Consider the following 19,713-nt stretch of genomic DNA (forward strand, 5'->3'; position numbering starts at 1 on the left):
TCCAGGAACAGGGTTGGAGTTAAAACCTACTGGACTAACTCTCCAGGAACAGGGTTGGAGTTAAAACCTACTGGACTTTAACTCTCCAGGAACAGGGTTGGAGTTAAAACCTACTGGACTGTAACTCTCCAGGAACAGGGCTGGAGTTAAAACCTACTGGACTGTAACTCTCCAGGAACAGGGTTGGAGTTAAAACCTACTGGACTAACTCTCCAGGAACAGGGTTGGAATTAAAACCTACTGGACTGTAACTCTCCAGGAACCGGGTTGGAGTTAAAACTACTGGACTGTAACTCTCCAGGAACAGGGTTGGAGTTAAAACCTACCGGACTAACTCTCCAGGAACAGGGTTGGAGTTAAAACCTACTGGACTGTAACTCTCCAGGAACAGGGTTGGAGTTAAAACCTACTGGACTGTAACTCTCCAGGAACAGGGTTGGAGTTAAAACCTACTGGACTGTAACTCTCCAGGAACAGGGCTGGAGTTAAAACCTACTGGACTGTAACTCTCCAGGAACAGGGTTGGAGTTAAAACCTACTGGACTGTAACTCTCCAGGAACAGGGCTGGAGTTAAAACCTACTGGACTGTAACTCTCCAGGAACAGGGTTGGAGTTAAAACCTACTGGACTAACTCTCCAGGAACAGGGTTGGAGTTAAAACCTACTGGACTGTAACTCTCCAGGAACAGGGCTGGAGTTAAAACCTACTGGACTGTAACTCTCCAGGAACAGGGTTGGAGTTAAAACCTACTGGACTGTAACTCTCCAGGAACAGGGCTGGAGTTAAAACCTACTGGACTGTAACTCTCCAGGAACAGGGTTGGAGTTAAAACCTACTGGACTAACTCTCCAGGAACAGGGTTGGAGTTAAAACCTACTGGACTGTAACTCTCCAGGAACAGGGTTGGAGTTAAAACCTACTGGACTGTAACTCTCCAGGAACAGGGTTGGAGTTAAAACCTACTGGACTAACTCTCCAGGAACAGGGTTGGAGTTAAAACCTACTGGACTTTAACTCTCCAGGAACAGGGTTGGAGTTAAAACCTACTGGACTGTAACTCTCCAGGAACAGGGCTGGAGTTAAAACCTACTGGACTGTAACTCTCCAGGAACAGGGTTGGAGTTAAAACCTACTGGACTGTAACTCTCCAGGAACAGGGCTGGAGTTAAAACCTACTGGACTGTAACTCTCCAGGAACAGGGTTGGAGTTAAAACCTACTGGACTAACTCTCCAGGAACAGGGTTGGAGTTAAAACCTACTGGACTGTAACTCTCCAGGAACAGGGTTGGAGTTAAAACCTACTGGACTGTAACTCTCCAGGAACAGGGTTGGAGTTAAAACCTACTGGACTAACTCTCCAGGAACAGGGTTGGAGTTAAAACCTACTGGACTTTAACTCTCCAGGAACAGGGTTGGAGTTAAAACCTACTGGACTGTAACTCTCCAGGAACAGGGCTGGAGTTAAAACCTACTGGACTGTAACTCTCCAGGAACAGGGTTGGAGTTAAAACCTACTGGACTAACTCTCCAGGAACAGGGTTGGAGAGCCCTGATTTAGAAGAATCAAACAGACGTAACCTCATGTTTGTTTTCAGTTTTTATTTAAACTTTTTTAATAATGTCAACATTGTGATTTTTTGCTCATAAAAATATGTTCACTTAATTCAAAAGGACATGGAAAGAGATGAACAATAACAATGAAAAGCTTCCCAAAATAAACAGGGAAAAATAGGAATAATATCAAAAATATTTCTGGATATTTTCAATGTTTTTTGTATTGTAAAACCAAGTATTCCAGTTAAGTTTTTTGGTAGTTTTACACACTTTAAACAGATGTAATTTTAAGTGTTAAATATTGAGGCCTAAGTATTTGTTTAGATGGTATAAGATTTAGTGGTAGACAGCAACCACCAACCCTTACTTCCAATCTTAATCTCCTGTGTTGTTTTCACTAAAATAATAGTCATAATGTAATGCCTGGTCACTAGGCATGTTAGAAGAGGGGATCCTTGTCTTGACATGCCCATTTCAGGAGGTTTAAATACATGCTCTGGAACTTTAGCGACTGCTAAGTATTTGTTAAACCTCCCACTTTGGGCTGGATGTGTCAATATGTAGTTAAAAATGCATACTCTATTCACAGAATTACTGTCTTACCTCAATTAGCCATTTAATGCCTAGTTTAAAAGGAACTTTTTCTCGAAGCTGTGCTGCTCCATTTTCTCTACATTTTCCCCCTAGCAATTCAAGTTCTAGCCAATGAGCTTTAGCCCCTTGCTTTTTGAGCGTTAGCTAGCTAGATGCAGAATGAGAAAGATAAATTATGTGGGGCACATATCTGCACGTAGTACACGCAACGTAGTACACAGGGACCACTTTTGTCTCATGAATGCTACTTTCAGAACTGCTGGCTAAAAACTATACAAAAGTACTGGAGAATGTCTTTAAATGTAGTGGATGGAGTAGGTGGGCATATGTGTGTGTGTTTAGTGGGGGATACAGTACTACTGAAGCATGACAGTGACTTGATGTCTGCCTCTCTGTGCACAAGACGGGACATGCTTCCACATTATCACTGATCTGTTTACCGACAGAGATCTTCATACTGTAGTCGGCACTGAGATCCTCATCGGGGGCAGGCAGGTTAGCGCCAGACACATAAAAGTTACTTAGACTGTTTTCACATTCTGAGATTTGAATCTCAACACTGGTGTTTCAGCATATTCTAGTTTGGTGTACACATTTTTTCCTCAATGTCCCTCGTCCCAGACAGAGCCCATATAAAACCTTCAACTATACTATGGACTTTTCATAGTCTGCTTGGCTGCAAGTGAGCAAGACGTGGGACCCTCTTTTTCCAAAGACCAGTTAATGGTGCACAACAAAGCACCATAGAGGCTAATTCTGGGAAATCCACAAGCATCTCTCTGAGAGGCTAGGCTAAGCTAGGCTAAGCTAGGCTAAGCTAGGCTAGGCTAAGCTAGGCTAAGCTAGGCTAACAAGTGCGTTCTTGTGAATTGCGGTTTACTGAAGTAACTGTGTTCCCTCTTGGGGACATAAACAATGAGTAAAGCCTTTAGAAATTAACTGTTTATTTTTCCCCCTTCTCCTCTCTGTGGTAATCATGTGTGTGTGGTTGATCTGAGGCAGGCTCAGGGGATGCTTGAAGTTCGCTGCAGCACAGAAACAAATGTTAAGGTTTCAGCCAACTGAAACTGTTTATCGGTGCTTTTTGTGTGGGGGGCGGGGCGGGGTTGAGGGCCAGAGAATGGAGAGGGGATTTAGTATGAGACTTACAGCTGCTTAGACTGTCTGACATTCGTAGGGTAAACCCTGTGATTGACTTCGCTGGTACAAACGAGTTTTAATCTTCAAAGATTTGAATCTGGGGTTTAATCTGTCTGTTAAATCACAAGCAGTTAAGGGGGGATGAAGGGTGGTAACAGTCACATACTTACAGAACAACAACAGCAGCAAGAGTATAAAAACATTTACAAACACAACAAAAAAATGACAATTTCACTAAGCAATAGAGCCGAAACAAAGCATGATAAATGTCAGGCACCTTGCTTTTCAATTACTGACAAAAGTTCTCTTCATTTGGTGACTCGGATGTCATTCACAGCAAGTGCCACTGGGGTAGTGCTGAGGTGCTACGGAGCAAAATAATTGCTTATACTCTTTTTACATAGTTCAGGTATCACAAGGGGTGCACAGCAATACACCCCCATTTCAGTGCAGACCCCATTTTAGAGTAGACACAGCAGGGATTAGGTCACTACCCTGATGTCTCTCTGCCTGGCCTGCTGTGGAGAGTGGGCACACTCAGTAGCGAGCCGCGGGGCGCCAGTCCAGCAATGTGAATGTAGAAACAAAGCAGGAGGTGTGGAAATAAGAATAAAGGCACTTTAAAAGGCTCCCTTATTTTCAAATAATCCTTTCAAACATATTTTAATGTCTGCACAGTTTAATATTTGTTCTGTTTCTCAATTGCTGACACATGGCTGGCCGGTCCTCTCTTTCTCCTCCACTGTCACCAACAACTCTAGCTGGTGTCTAGTCCTTGAGGGAAGGAGTAGCTAGAGGTATTTAGTCTGACCCTCTGGGTCTGAGTAGCAACAGAGATGGGCGTCAGAAATAAGAGGGCTTATGAGAGAGAGCCATGTTGTTGTTCGGCGAGCAATGATCCTGTATTAGCAGCACCTCGTACTCCAGGCCGCCATTTTGAACCACAGCCGGCTCCGGCTGCTTTTGGGGCATCACCCCTCCAACGTTGGAACCAGCCTTGACTCCCTCCAGCTCCAGCTGGGCTGGCTCACACTCCAGATCCAGGTGGCCCTTGGCCCGTTTCCTCCTTATGTAGCACACCATCCCCACGGCGGCTGCAATCAGGACTAGGAGCAGCAGTATGGCCAGAGCCGGCACCAGCATGGTGGTCAGCCTCTTGTCCTCCACCTGCCTCCCTGTGGCAGTGTGCTGCTGGGCCGCTGTGTGGGCCACCGTGCAGACGCTGTCCCCACCGCTGAGGTCGCCCAGCGGGCTGGCGCACACTGTGTAGGTGGAGTTGGGCCGCAGCCCCCTCAGGGTGTACTCCGGGTAGGAAGCGGGCACGCTGAGCTGCATGGGACGCCGGTCGGGCCCCGACAGGTTGCGGTATGTTAGACGGATGCCGCGGATGTAGGGCCGGACCTTGATGTAGCGGTGCAGGTCCAGCAGGATGGAGGAGCTGGTCACCAGGCGCGAGCTGATGTCGGGGGCATCGGCGGTGACAGTTGCCGCGGAAATGTAATTGTTGTTGTCATTGTGGTCCTGATCGGGAGGGGGGTGGGAGTGGTGGCGGTTCTCGCAATAGGTGCCGTAGAAGCCACGAGGGCAGGTGCACTCCAGATGGCCTTGCCCGTCCAGCCGACAGGTGCCCCCATTCAAGCAGGTCTGGGAGGGGCATAAGAAGTCCACCTCTGGGTCTTGGCTGCTGCTGCTGGGAGAGGCAGGGTCAGGGAGCGGGGGCTGGCTGTCTGTCCCAGTTGAGTTGTCCTCCTCACTGGGCCCGGGTGCAGGGATGGCTGGGGAGGTGCTAGGCAGGGTGGTGACTGGGGGGGGCATGGTGGTGCTGGTTCTGACTGTGCTAGCGGTGACAGTAGTGGTGGTGGGGCAGCCAAACTCCCTGTGCTCCAACCTCTCCAGCACCTTCCCAGCGTTGAGGGGAGGGAAGTGGCAGCGGGTCTCCTCCGTCCTGCCCAGAGTCACCCCCTGGTTCCTGAGCCACCCGGGAAACCAGGCCAGGGTGCACAGGCAGTTGAAAGGGTTCTCGGCCACTGTCAGCTTAGTCAGGTGAGGGAAAAGCTGTGCGAACCCGTCAGGCAAGCCCTGCAGACTCAGGTTGCTGATGTCCAACTCCTGGAGCTCGCTCAGGTTCTTCAGGTCCTCCAGCTTCAGTGGGCCCATGGGGTTCCCGGCCAGGCTCAGGTAGATCAGGCCCTGGGTCTCCCTCAGCGCCAGGGGGAAGGAGCCCAGCTCGTTGCCAGAGATGTCCAGTTCGTGGAGGTTCCCCAGGCTGGCCATCAGGTCCTCGTTCAGGCTTTCGAGGCCCAGGCCGGCCAGCTTCAGAGACTCCAGGTTGGGCATCTGGAGGTCGGCTGACCCCAGGGATGGGAGGGTGTTGAAGCGGAGGTCCAGCAGCAGCAGTCTGGGCATGGCTAGGGCGGGGAGCGAGGTGAGCTGGTTTCCCTGCAGCTTGAGCTCCAGCAGCTGCTCCAGGCCGTGGAAGGCGGCAGGGTGTATAGTCCGGATGTGGTTGCTGTAGAGGTACAGCCTCTCCAGTAGGGCCATGCCCGCAAAGCTCTCCTCTGACAGATGGGTGATCTGGTTGGCTGAGAGGTCCAAGTTCCTCAGGGAAGTCAGAGGCTCAAATACCCGGTCAGGCAGTACCGTGACTTTGTTCTGACTCAGATCCAGCATCTCCAGGCTCTCCATGCCCACAAAGTCTTCCTCCGCCAGGGCCTCGATGCCGTTGGCAAAGAGGTAGAGGTTCTTGGTGGGTTCCGGGACGCCTTGGGGTATGGTGGCAGAGCGGCGCTGGAAACAGAAGATGGATTCTGGGGTGGAGCAGGTGCAGTCCTGGGGACAGTCGCTGGCCAGAGTCCTGCCAGGGAGCCGGAGCAAGAGGAGAAGGAGGAAGGGCGTCAGCGGAGGGAGGAAGAAGGCCTTCATGGTGCCACTGAAGTCACTCTGTCTCCTCTCTCAGCCTGAAAGGACAGATCAAGGACAAGGTCAGCTATAGAAAGAGATGCTTTAAATGCAGGGCCACTGGGTAATAGATATACACAGACAGAGTCTTATCTTTGTCATGTCTTGCTGGAAACTGTGAAGGACATGGGAAAGGAAGGCAACTTAGAGGTGTCGAACATAGAGACAACCTAGAGATGTAGGACATAGAGACAACCTAGAATTATAGGACATAAAGACAACCTAGAGATGTAGAACATATAGACAACCTGAAGTGTAGGACATAGAGACAACCTAGAGGTGTAGGACATAGAGACAACCTAGATGTGTAGGACATAGAGACAACCTAGAGGTGTAGGACATAGAGACAACCTAGATGTGTAGGACATAGAGACAACCTAGAATTATAGGACATAAAGACAACCTAGAGATGTAGAACATAGAGACAACCTGAAGTTTAGGACATTGAGACACCCTAGAGGTGTAGGACATAGAGATACCCTAGAAGTACAGGACATAGAGACACCCTAGAAGTACAGGACATAGAGACAACCTAGAGATGTAGGACATGGAGACAACCTAGAAGTATAGGACATAGAGACAACCTAGAAGTATAGGACATAGAGGTGTAGAAGTGCTAAATTGAGATATACAGCAACTCTGTACTATAACTACCCTTCAGATCTGTATAATGCGTCACAAATCTGTATAGATCTTTATGATGTATTAGTTTCTCTTTTTTCATGTGGCTAGCACAATATGTGGCGTTATTATCGTCGTCTGAGCTCACATGAAGGATCAAAGACGTGGTCTCTTGACACAGGGCTCTTCAAACAATGGGCTGTGGTACGGCTGTGACCTCAGGGCTTTGAGTAATTTTCCACTGGACTCAGGGGAAAGAAAGTTCCCTTAGATAGAGAGTAGCAATATAATGTAGCCACACTCTGACCAAGGTGATTTGAACTTGATAGTATTGTATCAGACACAGTGGATCCTGGATGTTGTTTTCCTTTCTGAGGTGTTTTCCTCAAGCATATTGTTAGTTACTGTGGTAGCAGGTTTGGTAGCTGCTTCATTAACATAAACCTTGCTATAGGTCCTGGTAGTACTTGGTGCTGTGGACTGGTAAACACATTTATGTGTCTCTTTGTCTCTCTCACTCTCTCTAGGTATGTCTGTCTGTCTCCCTCTATCTGTGTCTGTCTGTCTGTCTGTCTGTCTGTCTGTCTGTCTCAGGGTCTGTCAGTCCACCCACTACCATTTACAGTTCTCCACACACTGTGGTTGAACGGGAAGCACATTTAACCATTTTCTCCATGTTTACGACAAACTCTTTAGCCTGTGAAACCACGTTACAGACACACACACAAACACACACACAAATTGTTCAGATTACGATGTCTGAGGGAGGCGATGAAGCCTGTCAAGAACTCCAGTCACCCAAGCCACGGACTGTTACCATCTGGCAAATGATAACGGAGCATCGGGTCTCGGACCAACAGGCCATCAGACTGTTGAACAACTAACCCTAGCTGTTTACCTGCTCAGAACTGCACCATAGAGACTGTTTACACTGACTCTCCACACACACACACACGCACGCACGCACACACACATGCACACACACATGCACACACACAGTCAACACTGCTGTTGGATATGATACTTCTATTCAACTGCTTAAAGACACTAACCACTTTACATTTGGAACACAGTTCTACTCTATACTGTATATCTTATTAGATCTGTTTTATTACTATGGATACTACCTTCCTCTGGTAGTATCTGTTTTATACCTGCTGTTAACGGTTTTATACCTGCTGTTAGTGGTTTAATACCTGCCGTTAGTGGTTTAATACCTGCCAATAGTGGTAAAATACCTGCCGTTAGTGGTTTTATACCTGCTGTTAATGGTTTTATACCTGCTGCAAACTGTTGTATACTTGCTGTCAACGGTTTTATACCTGCTGTTAACTGTTTTATACCTGCTGTTAACTGTTTTATATCTGCTGTTAGTGTTTTAATACCTGCTGTTAGTGGTTTTATACCTGCTGTTAACGGTTTTATACCTGCTGTTAGTGGTTTTATACCTGCTGTTAGATGTTTTATACCTGCTGTTAACTGTTGTATACCTGCTAACGGTTTTATACCTGCTGTTAACTGTTTTATACCTGCTGTTAGTGGTTTTATACCTGCTGTTAGTGGTTTTATACCTGCTGTTAGTGGTTTTATATCTGCTGTTAACGGTTTTATACCTGCTGTTAGTGGATTTATACCTGCTGTTAGTGGTTTTATACCTGCTGTTAGTGGTTTTATACCTGCTGTTAGTGGTTTTATACCTGCTGTTAACTGTTTTATACCTGCTGTTAACTGTTGTATACCTGCTAACGGTTTTATACCTGCTGTTAACTGTTTTATACCTGCTGTTAGTGGTTTTATACCTGCTGTTAGTGGTTTTATATCTGCTGTTAACGGTTTTATACCTGCTGTTAACGGTTTTATACCTGCTGTTAGTGGTTTTATACTTGCTGTTAACTGTTGTATACCTGCTGTCAACAGTTTTATACCTGCTGTTAACTGTTGTATACTTGCTGTCAACGATTTTATACCTGCTGTTAACTGTTGTATACCTGCTATTAACTGTTTTATACCTGCTATTAACTGTTTTATACCTGCTGTTAGTGGTTTTATACCTGCTGTTAGTGGTTATATATCTGCTGTTAACGGTTTTATACCTGCTGTCAACAGTTTTATACCTGCTGTTAACTGTTTTATACCTGCTGTTAACTGTTTTATACCTGCTGTTAGTGGTTTTATACCTGCTGTTAGTGGTTTTATATCTGCTGTTAACGGTTTTATACCTGCTGTTAGTGGATTTATACCTGCTGTTAGTGGTTTTATACCTGCTGTTAACTGTTTTATACCTGCTGTTAACTGTTGTATACATGCTAACGGTTTTATACCTGCTGTTAACTGTTTTATACCTGCTGTTAGTGGTTTTATACCTGCTGTTAGTGGTTTTATATCTGCTGTTAACGGTTTTATACCTGCTGTTAACGGTTTTATACCTGCTGTTAGTGGTTTTATACTTGCTGTTAACTGTTGTATACCTGCTGTCAACAGTTTTATACCTGCTGTTAACTGTTGTATACCTGCTGTCAACGGTTTTATACCTGCTGTTAACTGTTGTATACCTGCTATTAACTGTTTTATACCTGCTATTAACTGTTTTATACCTGCTGTTAGTGGTTTTATACCTGCTGTTAGTGGTTATATATCTGCTGTTAACGGTTTTATACCTGCTGTTAACTGTTTTATACCTGCTGTTAACTGTTGTATACCTGCTAACGGTTTTATACCTGCTGTTAGTGGTTTTATACCTGCTGTTGGTGCTTTTATACCTGCTGTTAACGGTTTTATACCTGCTGTTAGTGGTTTAATACCTGCTGTTAGTGGTTTAATACCTGCTGTTATAGTGCTTTTATACCTGCTGTTAACGGTTTTATACCTGCTGTTAACGGTTTTATACCTGCTGTTAACGGTTTTATACCTGCTGTTAGTGGTTTTATACCTGCTGTTAGTGGTTTTATATCTGCTGTTAGTGGTTTTATACCTGCTGTTAGTGGTTTAATACCTGCTGTTAGTGGTTTAATACCTGCTGTTAGTGGTTTAATACCTGCTGTTAGTGGTTTAATACCGGCTGTTAGTGGTTTAATACCTGCTGTTAGTGGTTTTATACCTGCTGTTAGTGGTTTTATACCTGCTGTTAGTGGTTTTATACCTGCTGTTAGTGGTTTTATACCTGCTGTTAACGGTTTTATACCTGCTGTTAACGGTTTTATACCTGCTGTTAGTGGATTTATACCTGCTGTTAGTGGTTTTATACCTGCTGTTAGTGGTTTTATACCTGCTGTTAACTGTTTTATACCTGCTGTTAACTGTTGTATACCTGCTAACGGTTTTATACCTGCTGTTAACTGTTTTATACCTGCTGTTAGTGGTTTTATACCTGCTGTTAGTGGTTTTATACCTGCTGTTAGTGGTTTTATATCTGCTGTTAACGGTTTTATACCTGCTGTTAGTGGTTTTATACTTGCTGTTAACTGTTGTATACCTGCTGTCAACAGTTTTATACCTGCTGTTAACTGTTTATACTTGCTGTCAACGGTTTTATACCTGCTGTTAACTGTTTATACTTGCTGTCAACGGTTTTATACCTGCTGTTAACTGTTGTATACCTGCTATTAACTGTTTTATACCTGCTATTAACTGTTTTATATCTGCTGTTAACTGTTGTATACCTGCTAACGGTTTTATACCTGCTGTTAGTGGTTTTATACCTGCTGTTAATGGTTTTACAGTATTAATGCTGCAGTACAAACTTCTCCTTGTTTCCCTTTAATTTCTCCACTTTTACAACTGTACCAAGTCTCTGTTTGTGACTGTAATTATGTGATATACGATATAGTTCATGTGTGCATGCATCTGTGTGTGATTTAGCTTGCAGTGCTCTAAACTTGTGTCGTTATCGATATCCTGGAGCTGCTTTCCTGACAAACGCTCAGTATAAATCACCTAACATTAGAATATTGTCATTACTCAAAACTTTGGCCAACGCTCCTTACTAAACACGTCTGAGAAATACAGTAGAAACTTAGAGATGCTGAGAGAGGCGCTTTTGAATCCAAAGAGAGGATAGTGTCAGATGGGCATGTCACGTGATTTACACCCCGGATTCACTTGAGACCCAGCATATTCAGGCCCGAGACAGGACACCTGTAAGATCACATAACTTAGACTTGAGTTGAAAGAGAGCGAGGGAAGGGAGGAAAGAAAGAGGGGGGAATGGATGGCATATAAAGGGAAGATGAGCTGCTCAAGTGAGTCATTGAAGACGTTTATCATCCTTCGTTCCAAGGAGTAATCGCACGGGTTAGTGGCCTTGAGCGAGGAGAGAGTAAAATACAGATTTTCAATCTTTCTTCCTTCCTTCTGTCCTCCCCTTCTCTCTCTCCCTACTTCTCTCTTTCTCTCCCTCCCTACCTTTCTCTCTCTCGCTCTCTGGGTTTAATATCCGCAGTTCATGTCGGGGTGAAATACGCCAAGCTTAGTTTTATTGGACACTGCAGGGAGACTGCGACGGTGGCCATTATTTTCTCTCCCTTTTTAAACATGAGCCACGCAGACACAATCATCTGATTTATATTCATCTTCTCTCCCTTTAAACATGAGCCACGCAGACACAATCATCTGATTTATATTCAACTTCTCTCCCTTTAAACATGAGCCACGCAGACACAATCATCTGATTTATATTCATCTTCTCTCCCTTTAAACATGAGCCACGCAGACACAATCATCTGATTTATATTCAACTTCTCTCCCTTTAAACATGATCCACGCAGACACAATCATCTGATTTATATTCAACTATTCCTCTTCTCTCCCTTTAAACATGATCCACGCAGACACAATCATCTGATTTATATTAATCTTCTCTCCCTTTTTAAACATGAGCCACGCAGACACAATCATCTGATTTATATTAATCTTCTCTCCCTTTTTAAACATGAGCCACGCAGACACAATCATCTGATTTATATTCATCTTCTCTCCCTTTAAACATGAGCCACGCAGACACAATCATCTGATTTATATTCAACTATTCATCTTCTCCACCTGCAGTGGTTTTACTTTCTCTTTAATTCTGCCTTTATTTGGAAAGCAGGTTTCAACATTTAGAAAAAATGTCATGATTTAAGTTGATTGTGGGGGGGGGGGGGGGGGCTCGCTGTGTGAGTGGAAATTGTAGACACCTTCAGGTTGAATTTGTTCACTTAAGGGAGTTTCTTAAGCGCCGTTTTAATGGTACTGGTTCCTGTTTGGGGTACGACCTGGATTCTTCTTGTATTGTAGGGTTTGTCCTGACAAATGTACCCATAATACTCCCAGAAAACTCTGTTCTGAGGTGCTTGAGGGGTTGAAAGAGTACAACACTAAAAACATCCTGAAACGTTCCCATATTCATTTTCCTTTCCGCCTCGCTGTCTGTCGTTACTCACTTGTAGCACTGACCCACCCGTTTAGCCAATGCACAACTTTGCTGCAACCTTGTAGCAACATTGTGAGGCAGAGATCACACTCTCCCATCTGAAAACACATCCCTGAGCTACAGAGATAGTGCCACCATGGTTACGGTAACTTGCGCCCTTCCACTTCCACTTTTTCCAAACATTGCCCGTCATTCTCAAGGTTCCTCTATCTAACTCTTTGATAAATGAGTCTTTTGCCTGCAGAGAGACACATTATCACATCCTGCACTAGGTCATACTGTAGCCGCCTGCCCACAACAAGTCATAATCTTACAGCTAATCACACTGTTCTAGTTCATTACTGATTGAATTGATTCAACTTGGTCTAGTTGCTTCTGCGTCACATTGAAGAATAATCTTGTTGTTTTGTTGTGTGCCATTTCCACGTTGTTCCCAGAGTCTGGAAATCCTTTATCCAAGTTTATCTGTCCGAAAGGTTAGCTCTGCTTCCTTGTCTCTCTAACGATGAATGAACCATCATCATCTTCACCTTTATCCCTCACTCTATCTCTGTTCTGTCTCATTGTAGCTCCTATTCTCAGCAGGTAACACAAGCTGCATGAGCCTGTGTGTAATACAACTGTTATAATCACTGAGCCCCCGCTGATGATGGCCATGACATATGATGAACTTTGCAGAAGGAAACAGAGCAGGTTTTTTGCATTCTTGCGACTGGCGTTTCATTAATTCACTGGCAGCCATGCCATCTTTTCCTCCAAAAGCCGGTTTTAGTTGCGGCCGTATAAAACTCAAAAAAAAAAAAATCAGAAATGCACAGGGCTTGTGCCAAGTAGATATTACGGCTGAAACGGAGCCACCGAGTTCCACTTCCACTGCATATCTGCGATCTGTTTCCCCCCCCCTCTGGAGTTTCCCTGCTCTCTTTTGCTGTTCTTTATTTCGCTTGTACATTTTCTACTGAAAAACACGGCCTCGAATGTCAAGAGTTGGAGAGGAGATGTAAGGGCTGGGAGGCAGGGGAAAGAGGAAGGCGGGGGGGGAAGAGGAAGGCAGGGGAAAGAGGAAGGCGGGGGGGGAAGAGGAAGGCAGGGGAAAGAGGAAGGAAGGGGGGGGGGGGGGGGGGGAGGAAGGCAGGGGAAAGAGGAAGGCGGGGGGGGGAGAGGAAGGCAGGGGGGGGGGGGGAAGAGGAAGGCAGGGGAAAGAGGAAGGCGGGGTGGGGGGAAGAGGAAGGCAGGGGAAAGAGGAAGGCGGGGGAAAGAGGAAGGCGGGGGGGGAGAGGAAGGCACGGGAAGGAGGAAGGCGGGGGGGGGGGGGGGACAAAGGCCATGAAAGTTAGTTTCTAGCCCAGTATCATCCCTTCACATCACGCCACCACTGTGGTATGTATCTTCCTCCTCTTTCAGCATACCTCTCTTTTCTCTTTCCACTCCTCCTGGAAATCATAACCCTTGATATGAAAATGTTTTTTCCCCTGTAGTTCCTTGAAGCCGGATCACGTTAAAGAAGAGAGGTATAGTGGTAATGTCTTGGATGCATTCCCTGAGCTACACATTCCTATTGTTCTGTTCCAAGTTATTACATGTTAAAGCCAAGGCTGGGCAGAGATGTATTGTTATACAGCCAAACACCAATAAAGTAGCTTTAGTATTGTGCCATTGGGTCAGGTTAACAAAGTAGCCAGCAGCTAACTCACTAACAGCTATCAACAGCCAACACCTGCTAACTCCGTGAGAAATACCTCTTAACTTCTCCCAACAGTGCAAAAAGTACTAACTTAGCTTTTCTTTTTGCCAACAATGCAAAAAGTACTGTGTTGGACTTAATCAGCATTAGGTATAGGCCTTGTAATTGTTTCTGGAAAATCTCCTTCAGAGATTGAAGATAGCATCTGATGGAGGTACAGTCTGCCATTTGACCACAGTGTAATGGGTAGTTGGGGTGAGGGGTCGCAGTTATCCCATGGGTTTAAACACAACGCCTGGGGGAACACATTTAAATGGACTGATAATGGAATTCAGTGGGTTGTAATGGATTTCTGCCCGTGCTGATGTAGCTGGTGGTCCGTCTGAACTGCTCTTCTACATTACATGTGTATAGAACTTCCCTCACAGGAGAAGAAAGTTATTCTAAATTAAATAGAGTTTTCTACTAGCAGGTTCTTAACTAGGACTTCATTCGGCTTATGCGTGCCTTTGCGGAAGTTTCTAAAATGTGGCTTGAGTTTTTCCTTCGGTTCAGCCATAAAGTCAACAGAGAGACATGAACCCGGGCTCTTCTGATATACAGCCTATAATAAAAAGCAGGAAGGCTGGTAGTATTACAGGGTTGGGAAATGATGAAGAGGTAGATGGAAAGACAGAGAAGAGAGTGTGGCTGGATGGATCTGCTGTGTGGCTGGATGGATCTGCTGTGTGGCTGGATGGATCTGCTGTGTGGCTGGATGGATCTGCTGTGTGGCTGGATGGATCTGCTGTGCTGTGTGGCTGGATGGATCTGCTGTGTGGCTGGATGGCTCTACTGTGTGGCTGGGTGGATCTGCTGTGTGGCGGGATGGATGTGCTGTGTGGCTGGATGGATCAGCTGTGTGTAGAGAAAAGAGAAAAGGGGAAAGAATAACGGGGGATGAAGGCTGGGGAAAGGGAAACTCCAGCAACAGTTGAAGGATGGTAAAACAGACATTTTGCAAGCTTGCCTGGCGCAATGGAACCAATGGAATAGTCCCTAAAGTGCAATCCCCGATCATCTGGCACTCCAGGCAGACTCAATCGAATACCCAAAGTATTTAAAATAAAACAAATCCTATTTGAACCCAGGTCTGTCACAACATAGACACATACAGCAGTATGCATTTGTGTGGTATGTGTCTGAAGCGGTACAGGACAAACATCAGCCAATCACACCTCTCCCTGAACAGAGGGAGCCAATCAGGCGCTGGAGGATACAGGCAAGAGACGGGGGACGGGTGTAGGGGAGCAGGGCCAGAATACACAAGATCAAGGGAGCCATGCAGTATAGAAGGAGGTATGAGTGTCGGGAGAGGAGGAGAGAGAGGGGAGGCCGACATGAAAGAATGTGAGAGAGACGTAAGGAGGGGAGCTATGTAGATGAAGTTTGGAATATTTTCCTAAGAAACCCAATGTTGTGATTCTTGCTCTCTGGGGTCTATGTTTATTTTACTGTGCCTCATTCTGACCAGGGTCCAGAGAAACTGATAGCCCAGAGGGAGCCATGAGGCTGAGGCAGGCAGAGAGGGAGCCATGAGGCTGAGGCAGGCAGAGAGGGAGCCATGAGGCTGGGGCAGGCAGAGAGGGAGCCATGGAGGACACAGAGAGGAAATAGACAGACAGACAGACAGATGGGGTGTATTCAGTGAGGTTTTGTTTCTGACTTAGAATATGTGGAGAACTACAAATACCTAGGTGTCTGGCTAGACTGTCAACTCTCCTTCCAGACTCACATTAAGCATCTTCAATCCAAAATTAAATCTAGAATCGGCTTCCTATTTCACAACAAAGCATCCTTCACTCATGCTGCCAAAAATACCCTTGTAAAACTGACTGTCCTACCGATCCTTGACTTCGGTGATGTAATTTACAAAATAGCCCCCAACACTCTACTCAGCAAACTGGATGCAGTCTATCACAGTGCCATCCACTTTATCACCAAAGCCCCATATACTACCCACCACTGCGACCTGTATGCTCTCGTTGGCTGGCCCTCGCTACATATTCATCGCCAAACCCACTGGCTCCAGGTCATCTATAAGTCTTTGCTAGGTAAAGCCCCGCCTTATCTCAGCTCACTGGTCACCATAGTAGCACCCACCGGTAGCACGCGCTCCAGCAGGTATATTTCACTGGTCACCCCCAAAGCCAATTCCTCCTTTGGCCACCTTTCCTTCCAGTTCTCTGCTGCCAATGACTGGAACAGACTGCAAAAATCACTGAAGCTGGAGACTCTACCTCCCTCACTAACTTTAAGCACCAGCTATCAGAGCAGCTCACAGATCACTGCACCTTAACATAGCCCATCTGTAAATAGCCCATCCAACTACTTCATCCCCCATACTGTTATTTATTTAATTTATTTTGCTCCTTTGCACCTCAGCATCTCTACTTGCACACTCATCTTCTGCACATCTATCACTCCAGTGTTTAATTGCTATATTGTAATTATTTCGCCACTATGGCCTATTTATTGTGTAACTGTGTTGTTGTATGTGTCGAACTGCTTTGCTTTATCTTGGCCAGGTCGCAGTTGTAAATGAGAACTTGTTCTCAACTAGCCTACCTGGTTAAATAAAGGTGTTCTCAACTAGCCTACCTGGTTAAATAAAGGTGAAATAAAAATAAAAGGTGAAACGTTCAGAGCAGATAGAAATGTAGAGAATAGAGCCTCAACCACCTCAAACACTGTTCCACACCTGGGTTCAAATACTATTTCAAATCATTTCAAATACTACAGAAAAGTCCTAAAAGTGAAAACCACGCCCACCTGGCACTCCAAGGCAAACGCTCATAGTATTTGTAAGATTTCGGGACAGTGGTTGAACCCAGGTCTGCTGTCATCCTGGGAGGAATGCAGCCGTTGAGCGTCAGCTTCTCTCCTCCTCAGGCTTGTCATTTCCTCTCTGCTGTCTCCACCGCTCTTTGCCTCCTCTCTGTTTAAACTTGAAACATTCCTGAGATGTGCAGCAGCTGAGTTTGAAAAGGAGCTTCCTCCGAGTCTCATCTGTCTACAAACACACACTCGGCCCTCGTTAGATTAAGAGGACGTTTCCCCTTTAGGAAAGCTATATATTTCCCAAGAAAAACGGGGGAAATCTCAACGGACTAGGGACTGACTGTATGTGTGGATGGAGTAAACACATAATGACACAGAACACTAGAGAGGACTTACAGTATATAACAACATGTATCTCTATGGTAGTAGGGCTTTCTTTGTTCCTACTCTCATTACACAACTAGAGTTATAACCTCTGTGCTCTCTGGGTTTGAATATGACCGTATCTATTATAAAAAGATGATGAATGTGTGGCACTGCTGGTGATTCAGGCCAGGAGATAGCCTAGCTAGGCTGTGATAGAGGAGAGTATGCATGGCAACGTCTTTGCGTAACACTGTGCAAGAAGAACATGTGGCTGTAAATGAAGAGGAGCGGAGAAATGAAAGGCCTTTCTCTCTCTCCCTGCTCTCTCGCTCTCGATCCCTCTCTTTCTTCTCAAGACATAGAGGAAAAAGCAAGAAAACAGGGGGAACCAAAAGGAGAGAGGGATGGAAAAGAAAGGTCCAACAAGCTAGGAGAAACAGAAAGAAGGGTTGGTCCTGTCACTCGTCAGTCAGGTGGAGGGCTGAGATGGGTTTAAAGGTCTAGCCTACATGAGAGAGAGTCAAGAAGCCTCAGCAATTACAGCTTCACAGGGCCTCCCAGGCCCAGGGCCCAATGTCAAGAGCCCTTATCTCCAGCGAAAGGACAGGGCTGTGTGTGTGTGTGTGTGTGTGTGTGTGTGTGTGTGTGTGTGTGTGTGTGTGTGTGTGTGTGTGTGTGTGTGTGTGTGTGTGTGTGTGTGTGTGTGTGTGTGTGTGTGTGTGTGTGTGTGTGTGTGTGTGTGTGTGTGTGTGTGTGTGTGTGTGTGTGTGTGTGTGTGTGTGTGTGTGCGCTCACTGCAGACATCTACTAAATCACATCTATCTCCATTTGATCCCCCCACAGAGCGGTAATTTGATCCCCCGTCACTTCTAAGATCTGAACACTGTGTCATCTTTCCCTCATTCCCCTGGCTGCGGTTCTCTAATGGTATGGCCCTCACGCTGTCCTAGCAGGGGGCAGACTCGGTCAAAACCATCAATCTCAGACAATGGGGGTCAATGAGAGAAAGAGAGGGAGATGGAGGGAGAGGAAGATTAAACATCAGAGCCTAGTGAGAAAGGCTGGATGTGAAGGCGAAGCAGACCTGATATTCATTTAGTGCCCGTTTGAAGGAATAAGAACTCCTGACATCCATCAGGCTGGTAGTGAGAGCTGGGATAGCATGTTGGGATGTGGCCTGAGCAGGCCCTTTTCTTGTGGTGGGCCTGAAATATACCAGAGAGAGAGTTGTGTGCAGCAGCTTGCAAAGTTTGTTTCACTGTATTGCCCCATAACCCCCCCTTCACACCACTACAAAGATACTGTGGCTGCCAGAGGTTCATTGTCCCTGACAGATGTCGTAAAATCATTACCCCTCCTTCCTTTTCTTCTCTCTATTCTCTATATTGCCAGATTCATCTTTGACTGAATTCTCTGTAAGGCTGGTTCTAGTAAATTCAGAAAGGACAGAATGTTATTTGTGTCAGACTGAAGATTCTTCGCCAACTGTGCTTTCTCCGATGTCAAGATCCATCTCTGCTTACTACTAGGTTGCATTACACCTTGGGAGAGAAAAGCAGTTTATAATTTACATTTGTTATTACCATTCACTGGATAACAAGCTGCAAGTGTACTTGGCATGGTTACCGAAAGCCTTGATCGTACTGCAGAAGAGGGAAAACAAGTTCTTCAATTTCTTTCTCTTCCTCCCCCGTCTCTTTCATATTAGTCTCTACCTCCTCCTCTCCATCAACACTTTCCTGCTCCCTCCCTCCCTCCTCAACCCTTATAGATTCAACGGCAAGTTAAACATGTCTGGCCAACGGTGCACAACATCATAAATACTTACACAAGTAAAAACTACTCTGCATTGCATTGCACACGTTGCACAACACTGTGGTTAGCAAAGCTGACATTATTATACTGTATACTTCACTAACCTAGCTCCATGTTCTCATTGACTGTATACTACACTAACCTAGCTACATGTTTTCATTGACTGTATACTTCACTAACCTAGCTCCATGTTGTCATTGACTGTATACTTCACTAACCTAGCTCCATGTTGTCATTGACTGTATACTTCACTAACCTAGCTCCATGTTTTCATTGACTGTATACTTCACTAACCTAGCTCCATGTTTTCATTGACTGTATACTTCACTAACCTAGCTCCATGTTTTCATTGGCTGTATACTTCACTAACCTAGCTCCATGTTTTCATTGGCTGTATACTTCACTAACCTAGCTCCATGTTTTCATTGACTGTATACTTCACTAACCTAGCTCCATGTTTTCATTGACTGTATACTTCACTAACCTAGCTCCATGTTGTCATTGACTGTATACTTCACTAACCTAGCTCCATGTTCTCATTGACTGTACTTCACTAACCTAGCTCCATGTTTTCATTGACTGTATACTTCACTAACCTGTTACATGTTTTCATTGACTGTATACTTCACTAACCTAGCTACATGTTTTCATTGGCTGTATACTTCACTAACCTAGCTCCATGTTTTCATTGACTGTATACTTCACTAACCTAGCTACATGTTCTCATTGACTGTACTTCACTAACCTA

The 19,713-nt window shown here is 45.3% G+C and overlaps 2 protein-coding genes across 4 annotated transcripts in view; one reads left to right on the forward strand and one right to left on the reverse strand.

Annotated features, from left to right (window-relative positions):
- LOC139401879 (mitochondrial import inner membrane translocase subunit tim16-like) overlaps positions 1-19,713 on the forward strand; it is a 175,587-nt gene that overhangs the window by 62,311 nt on the left and 93,563 nt on the right. The gene's annotated exons all lie outside the window — the stretch shown is intronic.
- LOC139401878 (vasorin-like) overlaps positions 1,585-19,713 on the reverse strand; it is a 43,343-nt gene continuing 25,214 nt past the window's right edge. Inside the window, exons 3-4 of one of the 3 annotated variants that reach the window (XR_011633178.1) lie at positions 3,004-6,248; positions 2,485-2,968 (exon numbers count right to left, since the gene is read on the reverse strand). Coding sequence is in view for 2 of the 3 variants with exons in the window: in XM_071145873.1 (XP_071001974.1) it covers positions 4,135-6,213 (2,079 nt within the window). In the remaining variant the exon portion in view is untranslated. Of the gene's footprint in view, positions 6,249-18,234; positions 18,283-19,713 lie in introns of those variants that run through there. The other 2 variants (XM_071145874.1, XM_071145873.1) reach the window with 2 other exon arrangements.

Source organism: Oncorhynchus clarkii, unplaced genomic scaffold, assembly GCF_045791955.1.
Source record: "Oncorhynchus clarkii lewisi isolate Uvic-CL-2024 unplaced genomic scaffold, UVic_Ocla_1.0 unplaced_contig_537_pilon_pilon, whole genome shotgun sequence".
In the NCBI taxonomy this organism is placed as follows: Eukaryota; Metazoa; Chordata; class Actinopteri; order Salmoniformes; family Salmonidae; genus Oncorhynchus; species Oncorhynchus clarkii.